Source organism: Aptenodytes patagonicus, chromosome 10, assembly GCF_965638725.1.
Source record: "Aptenodytes patagonicus chromosome 10, bAptPat1.pri.cur, whole genome shotgun sequence".
Lineage (NCBI taxonomy): Eukaryota > Metazoa > Chordata > Aves > Sphenisciformes > Spheniscidae > Aptenodytes > Aptenodytes patagonicus.
This window is the reverse complement of record NC_134958.1, coordinates 11,423,060-11,440,925: the sequence shown is the minus strand read 5'-3', so window position 1 is coordinate 11,440,925 and position 17,866 is coordinate 11,423,060. Positions and strand designations below refer to the sequence as shown.

Below are 17,866 nucleotides of genomic sequence, written 5' to 3'. Positions count from 1 at the left end.
AATTGTCAGTCTTCACTTGTGACCCAGCGTGACAATGTTAAAGTTGTTTTTTAAATTAAAAGTTGTAATTGTCGATCTGATTTTAAGCCCTAGAGTCTCCATTGGAAAGGACTAATAGTAAGGAGATCCAGTTCTTTGGTGACAGCCCTCAATATTTTTCTCCTGTCTTTCACCTTCCTCCAGTCAAGACACCATATTTTTGCACTTAAAGAGTGTGTGCCTGTGAGCTGCTGCAAACCTTGCTTGGTGTTCTAATGCTTAGCAGCTGAAACCCTGAAAAAAAGCAGCTGTCTCACACCCTTTTCATTTTGGGGTGGTTTTTTTTGTTTTGTGTTAATAATAAAATAGCTGTTGATATTATTATTTCCTATCCTTTTTCAAGAGAAAATGTCTAACTCTGTTCACTGATCATATCCTGTCTTCTCCCATTTTTAAAGCCAAACAGTCAGATTGTCAGCTAGTATAAACTGGTCTAGTTTTTGGCTTCTTTGGAGCAATTGAATTTTATCCTTTCTGGAAATCTGTCTGAGTGGGTTGCATAGAGGGTATTTTTTATGAACTCTGCGAAATCTTGTCTTTAGGTTTCAGTGTGCCTTTATATTCTGTTCATTTTATTCCTCTCCTGCCCCATTACCCCGCCAATATTTCAGCTTCTGCCTTCTACTGGATGGACTGCATACTAAATGGAGGCAGCAGGTCAAGGCATCTATGCTGTCTTCTACTAGGCTGCCAAAGGGACAAAATGGGAAGCAGGACTGGCAGGTTTAATGGGTACAAGAGTAAGGCCCACAAGTATGGGAACAGTTGAGTGGTCAGGAACAAGGGCTGTTGTTGGACATAAAGCAACATGGCAGCAGCCGGAGGCACAAAAGGCTTCCTTATTGGGAGCAGCAGTGGAAGAGGAGTCTGAAGGAACTGACTGGAATAGGCAACCATGAACTTAAAAGTTTGTGTGTATCTCTTGTTTTTTGTATTTAACCAAGCCAGTGTACCAGCAGAGATGACCTTTGCTTGCTCATAAGGTTGCCTCCTAGCTGGCACTGCTTGTTAGTAAATCCTGTAGCCAGAAACTTCATTTTCTCTTGTGTGGAGTTGAACTCTTAGTAATTCAGCAGGTTTATCATTCTTATGGGTTCAGACTAAGCCAATCTTCTTTTCGATTATCTGGGTATGAAATCTTGGTTCTGGTTACAGATCCTCTTTAGAGGAAACATCAGAATTCAGCACCACTCTGATTTCCTAGCCAAGTACTGTAGGTGCTGCAACACTGTGTTCGTAGAGAATGCATTACAAAATTCTTACACTGTAAAATAAGACAGCCATTAGTTAAAAGCTGAATTGAACCAAAACCAGTCCAGGAAATCTGCCTTATCCTTTTGCCACTGAACCTTTTGACCTTCTGTCTAGGAGCAGGGTGCTGCCTGTCCTTGACAGAACTGAAATTCCCTCCCTGAGAAGAGGGACTAAAGGAAAGGAAATGGGAGAGACACTGGGTAATTACAGGGGATCACAAATGGAAAGCGGAGGTGAGTGAGTACCAAGGTATCAGAACTATAAAAATAAGACACTAAAAGGGGACACTGAAAAAAAGTGTTCCCAGTAGCAGCTACTGCTTCCTGAAGGCTTCTGGGAAACCCCACTACATGCTGCTTTTCTCTGCTTTGTCCAAAAGGGCATGTGAATAGACCCCACAGCTGCTGGGATCCTCCCCGCAAGCTTTGTTGTCCTCAGGTTGGCCCAGAGGTGATTAGCAGGCAGGTCCTGAGCTTGGGGGACCTTGTGGCATGGGCCAGTGGACCCTTGGTCTGACGTGATGTGATTGCACTTAACTGTGTGTCAGCAAAATTAATTACATATCTGTTAGGTTCCTAATCCATGGACAGCTTGAGGAACAGGAATTCCCTACTGCAAGCAAAGTTGTTGAAGTTCTTCATATTTGTTGAGCTAAGAGCACACATGCACACACTACTACCGTAGCTCAGCTCGTGCAAAGGTGGTGGCCAGGCCACATGGGCTGAGTGTGTATCTGAGTTCTGAGGCAGAGGGAGATTGATAGTCTGATGTAAAATTTACGTAAAGCTATGGATCTTGTTCTGTGACTGGATTTTTTCCTACCTGATGCTAACTGAGGGGCTAAGCTAGGATTAGATTTGGGGAGAGCAAAGCACCCGACTGCTGCACAGTGGGGAGTGCTGCTTGCTCGTGCAAACAGCCACCGCTTCAAGTAGCCGTGTCATAAAATAATGAAATTGCTCATGGGCTTTGCCACTTAAAGGCAGACTCCTGAATGTTTTTCATTGTTGCGGGAAAGAAATGTAAGTCATGGCTGTTAATAGGCTTAGCACGTTAACGACCTAATTGACTCCTGTCTGGTTTGGATTAACTTTTGTGCACAAGGAGTTTAGAAACAAAAAAATTAATCCTCTCTGACACACAAAAGGTCCATTCCTAATGAAATTGTGTGGAAATGATGACCTAGGGGCGTGCTTCCAGAGTTTCTCCTGGGAAAAGGTCTCTTTACTATGGTACTCGCCAACATCGGCAGAGTGAAGGACTGATCAGATTTGTACTAGAGGTTGTTTTTCACTGGCTTGTAATTTGGCTCACCCAGGCTAAAACTTGACAGGAAAGAATGGAGGTTGTAAATACTTGGGAAATATTCATGCTAGACATTTTCGATACACATCCTGTATTGTGGAACAACATAGACAGAAAAATACATGTTTGTGTAAATACAATATAAAATGAGTATTTTTCAAAGCCACAGAATTGTCACGCTTGGGCATTTTCCAGTCCTTTGCTGCTGTTCTTGTATTTTCTGACAGACAAGAACCACCTCTAAAGATATTTTCTTCTTAAAATTTTGTAATTCAGTGGTACCTGCCATGATCTGGGGTTATTTGGGATTCAAATAAAATACAAAGTATCAGATGCTGAATTTTTAATGTTAGTTATTAATCATGTCATAAGAATTTAAACAGGGCTAAATTGTTCAATGGCAAATTTCTATTCGCAGCAATGGTCCTGTAATATATGAACTTAATTGATTGTAAAAAAAGATGCATGGTGATGTAATGACTTGTGTAAGTATTTGTAGGGTAAGGAGGAAAGCATTTTAAGAAAGCAAAATGAACTTAATCAGGAAGTGCCATGTGTCAGCGCTACTGAGGGGATAGAGAGCAGAGCTTTCCAAGAGCATTCCTCTTGTGTTCCACCCAGAAGCATGGTACTTTCCTCGCAGACCCCAGCCATGGGAGAGGGAAACTGAGCTGAACAGTTCCTTGGGGCTAGGTAATGCCAGCAATCCGGTTTGATAAGTGGTTGTTAAAACCTCTAAAACAACTCCTTTAGTCTAAGCAGCATAATGTCCTACAGCACTCGAAATTATTTTTAGAGCTGCAGGAGGACTTTGTGGGAGCCAAATTTCTCCTGGAATAATTTGTGTAAGAGGATTAATCTGGCTGTAGTCAGGAGTGGGAAAGTACTTAAGGTCCTGGATGACTGGATCTTTGAGATTTGAATCTGAAAGTGCCTATGAATGGGTTAAAAAAAAAAAAAAAAATCCCAGGTCTGTGGATTCAGGGCTGATGTTTTAATCCCTTTGTTTGAATTCTGAAGTGCTCCAGCAGCAAAGGACGGATCCCATCACCATGGGCCAGGTGCTATTGTTAGTCATATGATATGTGTATACGTATTATTTTTATCACCTGTCATCCAGCAGGAGAAAGAGTTCAAGTCACAACGCACATTTCTGCTCAGGAATGAACACGAGCCCCTGTGAGGCAAACAGAAAACCTATTAAAAGGTTTCCAGGTGCCTATGCTGTGAGGGGGAAGGAAGGAAAGGTTGGGTTTCATTTGCTCTGAAGCATGGCGTCATTAGGAACATGGGAAATAGCTTCACACCAGTGATGTGAGTGAAACACTTCTTCGGTTCTCATCTCTAGACACTGGGCTCCATCTGGGGTACAAACCTGCTATCACACACTGTTCTGATTTTAAAGAACTAGTTTGACGACTTTCTTGTCAAAGGTCCTGGACTAGTGGTCTTTCTGGAGAGAGAATGGAGTCATAGGGAGTTTTGTTTGTAGGCTTTAAGACACAAAAGTAAGAATTTCTCTACAGGTGAGCCAAGTGGGGAGAGAAAGAGGTCTCTTAATGCATCATACCTGATTTTTGCAGTGCCCTCAGGTTTAGCCTAGACATCCATGAATAGACTTCTCAATTTATTTGTGGGGACAAGAGGTAGCTGCAGGGCTAATCTGTGTTTCGACAGTATCTGCGATTTCCACCAGTCTCTGACCCCATAAGAATAGCTTTTGACAGAGAGGAAATGGGCAGACCAGAGGGGACTATGGGGGAGCTGTACTATCTCCTTTATTAACCCTGTGTAGCTAAGAATGGGGGTAGAAAACACCTGAGAGAGGGCTTCTTTCATTGCCCTGTCTCTCTGCGACCTCATAATATATACAATAAGGCTGTTTCCACATGACAATATCCACCACACCCTCAGCTGCAGTAAATGGATATAGTTATGTTAACTATCATGGAACAACAATAGTTTAACTAATTTGCTGAGATCTGGTCACACGTTTTGCGTGTTTCCTATGCCATCAAAGTCTATGGATGGGAAAAGTTTTTCAGTTTTTCTTGGTGAGAGAAAATATCAATGTTAAAGACAGACTCAAACCACGTTATGAAAGCATAGGAGTCTCCTCTAACCATGTCATAAAACTTTCTGTCTCTTTCAGAAAAGTAAGTTCTGTTAACTTTTCCAAAGGTCTCCAGTGATGTATTAAAGTCCCCTTACATAGAAGGGATTTGGTATAAAATACAGTCCAGGAGCATGAGAGAGAGCAGCTTGTCTTTGGAGGGAAGGTTGTTATTTCATGTTTATGATATAGGCCTCATAAATTACTCTTAAATGTGGGTTTACTTTAAATCCTTTTGTCTGTTTAAATGAACCAGTTTTCATTTAATGCAAATATGCTGCATGGAGAGATGCATGGAAGATCAACATTTTAATTCACAAAATAACAATGCGTTGCTTCTCTGTATAGTTACTTCTTGACCTGTTTTAACAATTGATCAAAGCTGGTAATAATTTAAATAAGTGCTAGTATGCAGGTATCAAATGTAAGGAACGCTTTCCCCGAACAGGTATAAATCCTAAACACATGTTACTGCTACGTTGCATTTCCCCATCTTTAATCATTGTCTCTTAGCTGTGTTTTCTCTGCAGGTTTGACTTGGCCTGAAATAGCAGTTGTTATGGCCAAAAAACATGTGCACTAAAAATAGAGAGATGTAATGCAACCTGTATTAGTCCATATTAGGAAGCATCTGTTGAAGAATTAAAGCAAGGATTTCAACAATGGGCTATGCAGAAGATGTAATGTGATTAAGTGTTTGCAAGCATAGAAGTATTCCCTGTATCAGAAATTCAGCACTTTACCCATGGGAGTGTCTCTCACTTGTGTGGATAAATCCCTTGGCTTTTCCAGGTCCCTGGTCTTCCAAACAGGGAATCTGGATTTTCCCTGTAAGTGTGTGATTGTTTCCTTATGGCTGATAAACAGCGGCCTTGTGGAGCAGTCTGCCATTCAGAAGTGTCCTTTTCCATCACGTGGCAAGTGAAGTTTTATTGCTGGTCTGTTCTGCATGAAGCTCTCAGCATGAGGGCAGCATGGATAATGTGGAGCAGGAGGGACTCCAGTTTCTTCTTCCTCTACTGTCAAGGTGCAAAAGAGACAAAAGAAGAGGACATGCAAATATATGTAGCATATATTTAGCATATATATATATATGTCTATATATATGTAGCATATATGTAGCATATATAGCATTTCCAGAGTGGCTGGAAAGCTGCCCAGCAGAGAAGGACCTGGGGGTGTTGGTCGACAGCCGGCTGAACATGAGCCGGCAGTGTGCCCAGGCGGCCAAGAAGGCCAATGGCATCCTGGCCTGTATCAGAAATAGTGTGGCCAGCAGGAGTAGGGAAGTGATCGTGCCCCTGTACTCGGCCCTGGTGAGGCCGCACCTCGAATACTGTGTTCAGTTTTGGGCCCCTCACTACAAGAAGGACGTTGAGGTGCTGGAGCGTGTCCAGAGAAGGGCAACGAGGCTGGTGAAGGGTCTGGAGAACAAGTCTTATGAGGAGCGGCTGAGGGAACTGGGGTTGTTTAGCCTGGAGAAAAGGAGGCTCAGGGGAGACCTCATCGCTCTCTACAACTCCCTGGAAGGAGGTTGTAGTGAGGTGGGTGTCGGTCTCTTCTCCCAAGTAACAAGTGATAGGACGAGAGGAAATGGCCTCAAGTTGCGGCAGGGGAGGTTTAGATTGGATGTAAGGAAAAATTTCTTTACTGAAAGAGTGGTGAAACATTGGAACAGGCTGCCCAGGGAAGTGGTGGAGTCCCCATCCCTGGAGGTTTTTAAAAGACGTGTAGATGAGGCGCTTAGGGACATGGTTTAGTGGGCATGGTGGTGTTGGGTTGACGGTTGGACTCGATGATCTTAGAGGTCTTTTCCAACCTCAATGATTCTATATGGATTTCTTCCCCTTCCAGAGCAGCTGCACACAGTAGAGCTGTACTGCTGCTTCACTTGGGTCCTAATAAAACTTAGTGCTAGTTTCCATTGGAACCTAATAAAATCTAAACTAGCAGGTGGTAATGAGCTAGGCTGTCTAGTGTACACCGTCCTTGTCTCGGGATGTTTACGGGTATTCCAGTGGTCATTCTGGCTAGAAAGGCAGACCGGTTGCTCCAAGGAGACTAAGGTACATTGCTTACTTTTTAGCTGTCTTTGTTTTTTCCATATTATCGTAAATCATAGCTCAGGGTTAGAGCCAAGAGTTGGGAATTGGGACTCTGTTGGTCTCAATTCCTAATGTTGTTTGACCTTTGACCTTCAGCAGATCCCTTGGGATCTTACCTATAAAAGTTACGAAGTGTTGGGCACCTACATGTTTGTGTGGCCAAGACGGGAACACTTTGGGGCAGGTTTTGCTTCTGTTCAAAAGCTCTAAGCTTCCTAAGTCATAGATGTCTCAAACTGTGAACCCAAGACTGAAGGCACAGAAAACTAGAGGTCATTTAGACTATAACCTCTAACTCTCAAGCAGTTTCTTTATTTGCACATTAGGGCTACTAACTCTGGCAATGGTACCGAGAGCCTTTGGATCTGACAGTTGCTCTGTAAACTGACAGTTTCTTTCTCAGCTGATCTGTTCCCTGGGTAGTTTGACATATCTGTATACATTAGGGATTAAAAATAACTATTACACTACTTTTTACTTCACTTTGACCTGCTGAGCCAACACCGTTATGGGAGATGAACCTGTATTCTTTACTGGCTTTTGCAAATCACCAGAATTAAATTGCTCAGCTTTCAAAGAGGTCTGTGCCACCTCTCTCAAAAGTATAGGTGTAATGGTGAGGCCAGACTGTAGGTGGGGAGCCCCTGGTTTGGTGAGTCCCTGAGCCTTTCCAACCTCAGCTGCCAAAGCCCAGGATGGGTTGGTAAGGCTGGCAGTTGTAAAAACATTCGTCGGAAACTAAGCCCGTTCACTAAAGACTCATTAAAATAGAATAAACCTGGAGGCCAATGATGCCATTTTTCACAGTATAACTGCAGCCAGGCATTTTGTAGTCTCTGAAGCGGATTAGGACTGTGCTTTGTGATTGGTCTCAGATCTGCTGAGTTTAAGTGATCAAAACTGAGGAGTCTAAGTTCAGAGTCTTAACGTACATCACTCCTTATCACTAGGACCTAATTATATTTGTGTTACAGGATCTTCCCCCATGGCCCCAAGCAAGCTGGGACCTTTGTGCGTCTGTCACAAACAAAGGAAATCAATTCAGCTTCAGAGAATTTACAACTAGTAACAGAGCAAATCAAATATACGGTGAGAAACCGAGGCACAGAGGCTAAGAGGGAGTGGTAGAGCAGGTATTTCCATTCCCACTTTAATAGCCTTACCATTAAGCCATGCTCACTGTGCCTGCTTTCTGTAACATTAAATTCTCTTATCTGACTGTCTTACATGAGTGAGTCCTTGTTTCTAGCTGCATGGAAAGCCTACAATGAAGGTGTCCTTTTAAAAGGAGATGAGTGCACATAGTTCAGGAGGTGACAATCTTTGAAATCCTGCTGACAAATTGAACCAGAGGGCAGATAGAGATCATAGTGCTTATCCTGTGCTGTCTTACAGGCCTGCCATTAAAGACAAAGTCCTGATGCGTTATGTTGATGGCTGAGTATGTTTTGCAGAAGAATAAGGTTTTAACTGATGTGTCCAAGCCACAGACTAACTTGGATAACAATCCTTGCAATAAAATCTCTGTGGTGTTTTGAGATGCAGCACAGAGTTCATGACTTCTGTCTTAAATTCTTGTTTGCTGCTGTGCCAGACAAATAGTCATGAATTTGTGATTTGGTATGAAATTAGCTGTGTAAAAAAAAAAAAAAAAAAAAAAAAAAAAAATCCCAACAACAAAACAAAAAAACCCACAACATTTTTGGGAGGTGGATTAGGGAGCAATGGATCATTCTGCTATGCAATGATTTTTCCTACCAGTTGATGCATGATTTTGTCTGCCATTCTAGTCAGAAAGAAATTGGAGGTGCATAACCGTTTTGTAGGACAAGGAATTAAAAATGAGAGGACAGCTCTCAGTCTGTACTCAGCTGTGATTTGAATGAGCAACCATTTTTAATTCCTGAACTTCAGACTACTCACTGGCATCAGCTAGCTGTGGTAAATCTGAAATTCCAAGCTTTTAATGGAGGTATAAAAGATCAGTGCACAAGGACAATATTGTGCTGTGTCCTGACAGAGGTGAAGGGGGCTCCATGTTCCCATGGCTGGAAATAGATTGGGGAGTGCTGGCTGTGACAGCAACTCCAATAGTGTCTGTTCTTAGTTTTCTTCTTCATCCTTGCTTGTGTCTACTCAGAGGTGGATGCCACAGGAAAGGCGTCAAGGAAGCAACTGTGTGGAGCCAAGGCCCCTGGAGCTGAAGTGTGGTTTCGTTTTTTTTTTTCTTCTCCCCTTCAGGAGATCAGTGTTTTGAAAAGAACCTCTCTGTTGTTGTATGGATGAAAACTGCAGCTGCAAGGTAACCAATGCACAGAGCTTTGGGTGTAAAGCCCACAGGAGGCAGCGAAGGGATGTTTCTGGTGGTGTCCATGAATTTTGAACTGGCCCCCTTTATGCGCCTGTGGTGATCTCACAGCTCTGAGCTGTCCAGTGATCTGTGGTTGCTCTTTTAGCTCAGGCTGTGTTAGCACATATCCTTCAGTGGGCTGACTTCTGCAGCAAATGTTTTGCCATCCTGGAAGTCTCAGAGCTCTAAACCTGTTCAAATATGTCTTGCTTCTAACCATACGCAACTTGATCCCCAGGCTGAGCAAACAAGGTTGCTGACTTGTACAGCTTGTGGGCATCCACCGTGGTGCTGTGCGGTCAGTCTTTTGAAGAAGCTGTTCAATAAATGGTTTGGAAGCAGCTCTGCTGTCAGATCCAAACATAAGGAGTATTTTGATTTAACTGTAGCATATTTCTCTTGATGTGTTTTTAAATAATAAACACTCTTCTCTGTGTTTCAACCCACCACCCCTTGATCTTAATTCAAACTAAGAAGGAAGCCTGCCTGTATTCTGGTTAGGTTTTGCTTTTGCTCTGGTCCTGGGATGTAAATGCTGCTACTAACTTCCACTTTCTGTTTCACTTCCTTCCTGGGCTCCACCTTACATCTTGCCACCTTGATTTGAAATGGAATCAAATCATTATGCTAGATTTGAAAATTTCTTTGAAATTAGTACAGTTTCTAGATTAAATAGCAATGAGTTTCTAGATTAAATAGCAATGTCTAAGAGACATAGATGCAGTATAATGATCATTTAAACACAGAATTGATAGCCTTTTGAGTGGTGTTTGTATCCTACTACTGGTACCAGAGAAACTTTGTGGCATCCTGTCCCTCTGATAATTCAGCAAACTTGCCCTTCCTCTGATTCACATATGGTTTTAGGTTAACTAGTAAAGCATATACCTCAAGAACTTCCTTTCTTTAATTTCTAGGCTTGGTTTCTGTGCAGGATCTCCTTCTTCTTTTGCTTTGGAGAGGTGATGATTTTTACTTTTAAGTGAAACTAATAAAACCCACCTAATGTGAGTACCGGTGAAAGATTCTCTAGAAACTCCTGGGGCATAGGGAAAACTACTGTTAGCTGTTTGCCCCACTTGCATACTCTCTCCTCCTTTTTATGCTGCTGAAGTAACAGCACAAAGGAAAACAGCTAGCTCTCCATGTGAGGGTATATAGAGATGTTAAAGGGGTCATGGGTGGAGGGAAGTTAGCAGAGGGCTTCCTCAGGAAGAACTGGAGCGGATTTTTAAGGCAGCAATAGAAAAGGGCTTCTAGGGAGAAATCTGGCCTTGCAGAAAGGACTTTGCAATTTTGCTTTTATTTGTGGCTTTTGTTGAACTGCATCCAGAAACTTTCAGTAGATTTAACTAGAATGAGGTAGCTAAAATTACAAAGGGGAAGATTAGGGAGAAAAAAAGTGGAAGGCTATAGGAGAAGAGGTTACTTTTCAGATGAGCCTGGGAAATACTGTTGGAAGGGAGGTAGGAGGAGCAGGAAGGGACTCTGCAGTTACAGCAAGAATGTGCCAAAACGCAGACAGTGCTAGACAGGGCTTTCGGTGTGTAATAGGAAAAGGTCATTTGGGGTGGTTGCTTCGGAATTGTACATCTGTTGAGTTGCCATAAAAAGCACTGAACATAAGAAGTTTTCTACTGAGGCTTCAGGAGAGCTCTCTTGTGCTTCTGATTGCAGTAGGGACTATGTTTTTTTGCCATTCTGAGTAAGATTTCAAAGTCTGCTGGACTGCAGAAAATGTGATATGATCATGTTGCTTTGCAGGTGACTAGCCAAGGACAGGTAAGAGCCTGTAAATAAAAGCCAGCTAATGAGCTTGTGCAATGTTACATCCATTTTATACTGAGGATCTGGGGGTGTACCGCCCTTCTCCCATCACCTAACAGTCCTGAATTTTGTGGAATTTTTGGCCAGATAGACTGTGTAATACACCGTCAAAGTGACTGGCAAAAGAGTAATGTCCCTTGTGCCTAGTCACCCACAGCATATACGTGCTGTGTTGTAGATTGACTGTTTCAGCTCATATTTCACATGAAATTGTCTGACCTCTTAAGCGGGGAACACCTGACTCCTAAAATAGTGTGCAGTTTGGTTATATATGCTCTCCGCAATGTAAACTCCTCTGACAGGCTCCTGCCCATGTTTTATGGCCTCTCATGCCTTCACACTAACACTTAACATCTGCACCACAAAATTTGTAACATCAGTTTGTTCAAATAAACAATCCACCAAGCATTTAATCCTTGTTTTAATGGCTGATGTTTATTTTAGTTTGGGGTTTCATGTACTCATGGAGGGATTCTCTGCCCATAGTCCATAAATCACACGGGGCAGGAGTGAGACTTTTCTGTGCTGGCTTGTTTCCGAAGTGAGGCTCTAGAGATGGGGTTTTTTTTTGATACGTCCATAAAGTTGACTCACCTCAGGTATGAGTTGCAGATGCATTTAATGAGGATTTTTACTGTTGGTTTTGGATCTTTTTCTCCTCTTTATCAAATGTCTGCGATATGGGATGTGTGTATTTCTTTTGTTCTGTTTGTGATGGTTCATCCATGCAAATTATAGTTGTGTTTTCTCCATGTGCTTGATTATGCTGGAAAATTGTTTGCATGTGTGGTAGGCAGGAAGATGCAAATAGGGACCACTCTGAAAGTAGCCCTCTGCAAGGACAAAAAGAATAAAGAAAAGTTACCCTATAGAGGAGCTACAAACTTAAAACAAGGGAGGCCACGACACACAACACCTCTGTTCAAGTCGTTTGTGTTGCTTTGCCTTACCTCTTCTGTAGTGTATCATCGGTGACTACCTGAGCTCTTTGTAGGCTCCCTTGAGTCTATTACGTGCTCGGTAAGCTTACGCTTGGAGAATGTGAGGGAGAGGACGAGAGTAAGAGCCCAGATTCTCTAAGTTAGGTCACTTTGGCTGTGTTTCTAGGCAAGCCTGTGGGGTGGTAGTTTTCCACACACATCCTCTAATCCCTACCACCCAGTGGAAAGCAGCCAATCCACAGATTCAAGTAAAACTCATGGAGGAATGGGGGCCAGAGGCTTCGTGTGAACCAAGACTACCCACCAATTTGCCAGGAGTCCCTTTACTCTGCTGCTCTCCAGAAATCACACCTTTCAGAGTTTTGTACAGCTGCCTTCTGCGAAGAGCTGCCGAGTGGAATTGGCAAAGCCTTGCCAATTCCTTCATCTGCTTCTGGAGGAGGGACCACGCCGGGCAATCCTATGGCAAATGACCATGGCATGACCTCTTCTCTCTGGAGTGCAAGCTACAGTCTAGCGTAGTGGGTTCCTCCTCTGACACAAGTGGCTTCTTTTCCATCAAAAAGGAGATTTTTGAAGTGAAAACCCAGAGTACTCTGAATTTATTTTCTTCCACTTAGGCCTTTTTACACAGCTCGTTCAATGCCAGGCCCAGACTTATCTGAGTTTAGGCCTAGACCCCCGTAAAAGCAACTTCTCTATAGGTAGGAGATTTACACCAGCTGAAAGCTTTTAATTTATTAGGGAATGACCAAAATGAGAGTTTGATGGGGAAGTGCTGTTACTTCCAGGAAGGTTCTGATTGCTAGCAGCAAGACCCAAAAGGTCAATGTTCTTACTGGAATACTTTGCCTTCTCTTTTCTTTTTCTCTGATTTCTTCCCTGGTATTTAAATGATAACCTGGAAAGTACCGCAGCTAAAGATGCGTGGCTATGCAGAGGGAGGGATGGGTGGGTGAATGGAATGAATAAACAAACAAACAAACACGGGAGCTTGTTCACAGAAGTTTGGTGAAGTCATCTCCATTTCATAGTTGGCAAATCAAAGGTGCATTCATCTTTCCTTCTTTCTGGTATAGTCACTCCATTTTATTTTATTGCCTTTCTAAAGCACTTAGAAACATACAGATCCCCTGCTTTGTGGCAGCTTTGTCATGACTTCGCACTTTTCTGCAGCTGTCCTGCAGTCCCTGTGAAAACAAGCCTCGAAACTTGGATATTTTCATTTTTACTGCTGGCATGTAGCTTCCATTATTTATGAGCACCCCAAGTTTTCATTTTTTTGCTTGTCCATGGGCTCCTGTCTGTCGTCTTAGACCCAGGGGGATATTTTCAAACTCTTTTAAAAAAGATTCAAATCAAATTTCATGGTTGTTTTTCTCAGTTTAAAATATGTACCAAGTGTTGACAGTTGATGCCTTGGGCAGAAAAGCATGTGCAGAGCTATACTGGATGACTGGTAGACAACTCGGAATAGGGATATGGGGTGGACATGTTCAAATGTGCATATTGACAAGACAGAAAATGTATGAATGAGCAGAAGGCAGGGATTCCATTTCAGGTGGGCTTTGGGGGGCTTACAGCTGATGGAGTTTATCACCTTGAATACAAGAGGGTCAGTCAGGGAAGACTGATGGTCTGGATGTGAGTGCATTTACCAGCCTGGGAAAGAGGAGAAATTCATGCTGAATTATGTAAGGGAGCTGGTCAACAGGCTGTGGAAAAACAGGATCAGTGAACGCTAACCCAAATCTGCCTGCTGCAGAATGGTGCTTTGCTAAGAGAGGGTCTCAAGTCAAATCTACAGAAAATAAAAAAGTGATTCTTTGCTCTGGGAAATGAGCAGCATGTGTAGTGTGACATAAGAGGTATCTGTCTGATCATCCATTATGGTCTATCCCATGTCACTTTTGCATTGAATGTTGTGTTTATGCTGTTTCAGGACCTGTTGTGTGTTCTGCTCCCTTTTTCATTGGAAGAAATCGGCGTTAATACCAGTGTCAGTATCTTATCCGTAGTATATTGCAGGCTGAGCAGATGTAATTTCAGTGAATCTTGGCAGTTTGTTTCTTATTGCAAAATAAATTTGTTTTAATGACTTCATTTGCTTTTCTTTCATTTTACAATTGAAAACATGAATACATTTTTTGTGACTGCAATGAAGTGAGTAGATTCAGTTTCAGATCTGAACTTAATTTCTCCTTTGTTCATGCCTCACTGCTTTGCACATCTGTCTTTGAGCTGAGAAACACATTTCACCTTTCAGTTTAGAAGAGGACAAATTACTAATACGTTAGTTCCTTAGTTTGGAGGAAGGGAGATTTAACTTCTGTGTTTTAATTTTTGTGTTAACGGTAGCTGACCACTGCTTCACTTTCTAGTCCATAGAATGGGTCCTTTTCACAGGTTCTTGTAACTTAAGTTCATTAAGGATCAGCTGGTCTAGGGATTCCCCTGCTTTTGGTACACATACAACAATAAAGAGGCATGTGAGCTCTGCACGTAGGTGGCCGGTGACTGCAGCTGCTGGTGCTGGTGCTCATGCCAATAGCAATAAATGAGCAAAGAAAGCCTGAGAAGGTCTTATCTAGCCTGACCTTCTGCACTTCTGGGTTTCATCCAGAGACTTCTGCAGTTGGCCAATAATACATGTTCCAAAACAATCTCACTTAATTTAAAATTTTTGAGACTCTATCTTGTGTTCTGTTACATTGCTCTAGTAATGCTGGTAGCAAGTAAAAATGAAGCTGATGGTGATATTGACTCCAGGAATATCTTAGAACTTCCCTGGCTAAGGAGAACCTGCAGAGTCTAGAGTGTACATTGCATCCCAAAGTACTGTCTCCTCTCCTAAAGTTTTCTTCAACAGATTTTTCCTTAATTAGCACTTGTTCCATTATAATGGAATGGTACTCTTTTCACAAGCAAGTTTCCAATTTCTGAAATTTTTGCAACAGCATGACTTCTTGGTTTGAATTACAGTTAATCTTTTGCTTTTCTGGACTTCTCTTTTCCCATCCTCTTTCCTATTTGCATGTAATCTGGTGGTCTCATACAAATCTGCACACAGAGGTACAGATGTACTTGTAATGGAACCTCTTGGTTGCTTCTTTTAATCAGCAAAGAACGCTTTAATTAAAGGTCATTGCAATCTGAATGTGCACAAGAATGTTTGTTGAAAAGAGTATAAATGTTTTATTATGATCTGCCAGCCTTAATAAGTATTTTGACTTTTAGAAAAGAAGAGACAAAAGAAAATGAAATCAACCAGTGACTGGAGGGAGAGAAGAAACGCCATTCGACTTACCAATGAGTACACAGTAGAAACTCTAGTGGTGGCAGATGCTGATATGGTCCAATACCATGGTGCAGAGGCTGCCCAAAGATTCATCCTCACGGTTATGAATATGGTAAGTAGGCACTTTACTCTCAAAAGAAGAGGCAAGAGTAAACAGATCATATCCAGGGTAGGTTAAAGCTGGCTTCCTTGACAGCTGAAATGGGTAACTGTTTTGACCTTAAGGTATGAGGAGAGGTTTTGGTTTTCTTGTGTTATGTGCCTCTTCTCCCCCATCTGTGTGATTTCCTGTATTTGCCTAAGGACATCACGATAAAAAACTTGTTTGAAACTGAAATTGCAAGTTTTCAGTTAGGAAACATTCCATAATTGTTCAGAAGTAGTGTTTTCTAGCATGTTTTTGTACTGCTGTGAATACCTTGGAAGATAGTATCCCGGAGTGGATAGATGGTCTTGTCTGACATGACGTTTCTTGGGTTCCTAAAGATTTCCATGGCAGATCTGTTTCATAAGAGATATTTCTCTGTGGGTCACTGTCATAGCAGGCAAAGTGTTATTGAAGACAGCAGTCATATTGATTTCCAGCAGAAAACCTGGCTTTAAGTCAGTTAGAAACACTTTTTGTCTCTGATTTTTACTTAATGAAAATGGCTGCCTCCCTTGCTGTAGAAAACATGGCAAACTTATCACCGAACTGCCAGCTGATCCCGTTCTCTTTACCCCAGGACCTCTTGTGCTACGTGAAGTGGCGCTGATCGTACTTCTGAATAGTTGATGGAGTTGGGCTCTCGAAGCATTCTAGAAATTCTGCAGAGAATCTGCCAGGAGTGAGGAGAGCCTTTTGAAATTGCAAGCTCATATGAAGTGTGGGTGTTAATTTGTTACCTGTCCTAGTAGTTAAGCCTTCCGTCTCAGTTGATAAGGGAACACAAAGCTTCTCGCCATGAGCGCTCGCTCACTCACTTGTTGGCAGTGCCAATAAAGAAAATAATGGCTAAATTGGATGTGGACACTGAACACTCTGCTCAGAGACGGCAGGGGTCCTTCCAGAGGCATTTGTACAAGGAATTCTTGGAGGAAGCTTGTATTCCTCTGCCCATGCTATTGTAACATCCAGGAACAGTTCATTCTCCTGACTACTGCTCTGTTGTTGTTCATGAGCAGCAAATTGGCTTGCAAAAAAATAACAGTTCTTAATAGTAATTGACTGGTCATGCTTCCTAGTGAAGAGCTGAGTGATGGATGCTCAGTGCATAATCCAGCTATGGGACAACAGCTTTTTAAGAGGTCTCGTATGCCTTTGTCAAGCACTGGTGTGAGGGAGGCCTCCTGTAGTGAAACGCTTTGCTGATTAAGCAGGGAGTTTGTTTAACTAGTCTTTTCCATTAACAAGCTGCTTTTCTGTGTCCCTTCCTCTACCTTTTATTTTGCCTTCTAGCATGCTGTGACAATAGTCACTTAATAGGGCTTCATTGTGTCTCTACGTTTATTTGGATGGGTTTGTAGGAAATGTCTTCTTGCAACAAAGCCATTCATGCCACGGTCACTTCAGGGTCTACTTACTGGCTTTCTTGCCTTTAAGGATGTGTTTGCTGGGGGCACAAGAGCCTTATTCTTCTCAAAGCCACGGTCCTCCACTTTTAAATTCACATACCAGCTTTGCAGTGAGCAGGCAGAACATACGTCATAATCAGCTCTGAACAAATCTGCTTCTCAAGTCTACTTTTTGAACTAACAGAAATGCATATTCAGATATAACGTATGTGTCAAGGCTGAGTTTCTTCCTTATGTCAGATGCTTGGGACCTCAAGAGGGGTGACGAATGCTTTTTGTTTGCAGTGGCAGCCCAGGGGTCCTCCTAAAATCTGTTCTGCACTGATTCATCAGTGAGATAATAAAAATCTGCCATTGCGCCCCACAGTTCTGCTGGGGCTGGGACAGGGCATTATGGCTGTGAGAGCTTTTAAAACACATGTCTAATCATCTGTCTTGATGATCCAAGTGCCAAAAGGTTAATTATTTCAGTGTGGCCACTAGTGCATCTCTATGTTGCATAGCTTTATCGGCCTGTGAAGATTGTTGGGGTTGAGTACACTGATAGACCAAGTCCTAAACAAAAGATGGCCATGAATACTGTTGTATCTCCAGGCTGAGGAGTACTGCAGAACATCTCAGCAACATCAGCTTGCCAGGTGTGAATATATATGTATGGAGAGGTGCTGATAGATGGGTTGGGTTCTCCGAACCCATTTACTAAGCAAATACTGAAGCTTGGTTTCCAATGGATTTGGCTGATGGACTTTTAAGCTAGTTTCTGATGCTGTAGTGTGAGCTCACCCCTTTATTAGACACTAGAGAGTGTGCATGGAAGAGGAGTCTTGGCTGAGGAACACATTTATCTGACATCTCCTAAGGTGCAAAGTCCAGCTGAAATGCTTCCCACTGTTAAGTCATTGCTCCTAGGGGCTCACCCATGTGGTTTTTCTGGTGTCTGATAGGATTTGAATTTGTGTTTCAGCTTTTCAGCCTTCAGAGGAGCGCTGACAGAGTGTCTCTCCTTTGTCTGGCCACCTACATTCCCACACTTGTAGGAATGTAATATCTTTCAGGCCTCTACCTCCCTGAGGAAACTGG

The 17,866-nt window shown here is 42.4% G+C and overlaps 1 protein-coding gene across 1 annotated transcript in view; it reads left to right on the top strand.

The window, feature by feature from the left end:
* Nucleotides 1–17,866, top strand: part of ADAMTS17 (ADAM metallopeptidase with thrombospondin type 1 motif 17) — a 197,576-nt gene that overhangs the window by 13,075 nt on the left and 166,635 nt on the right. Inside the window, exon 4 of the mRNA XM_076348704.1 lies at nt 15,172–15,344. Coding sequence (XP_076204819.1) covers nt 15,172–15,344 — 173 coding nt within the window. The remainder of the gene's footprint in view (nt 1–15,171; nt 15,345–17,866) is intronic.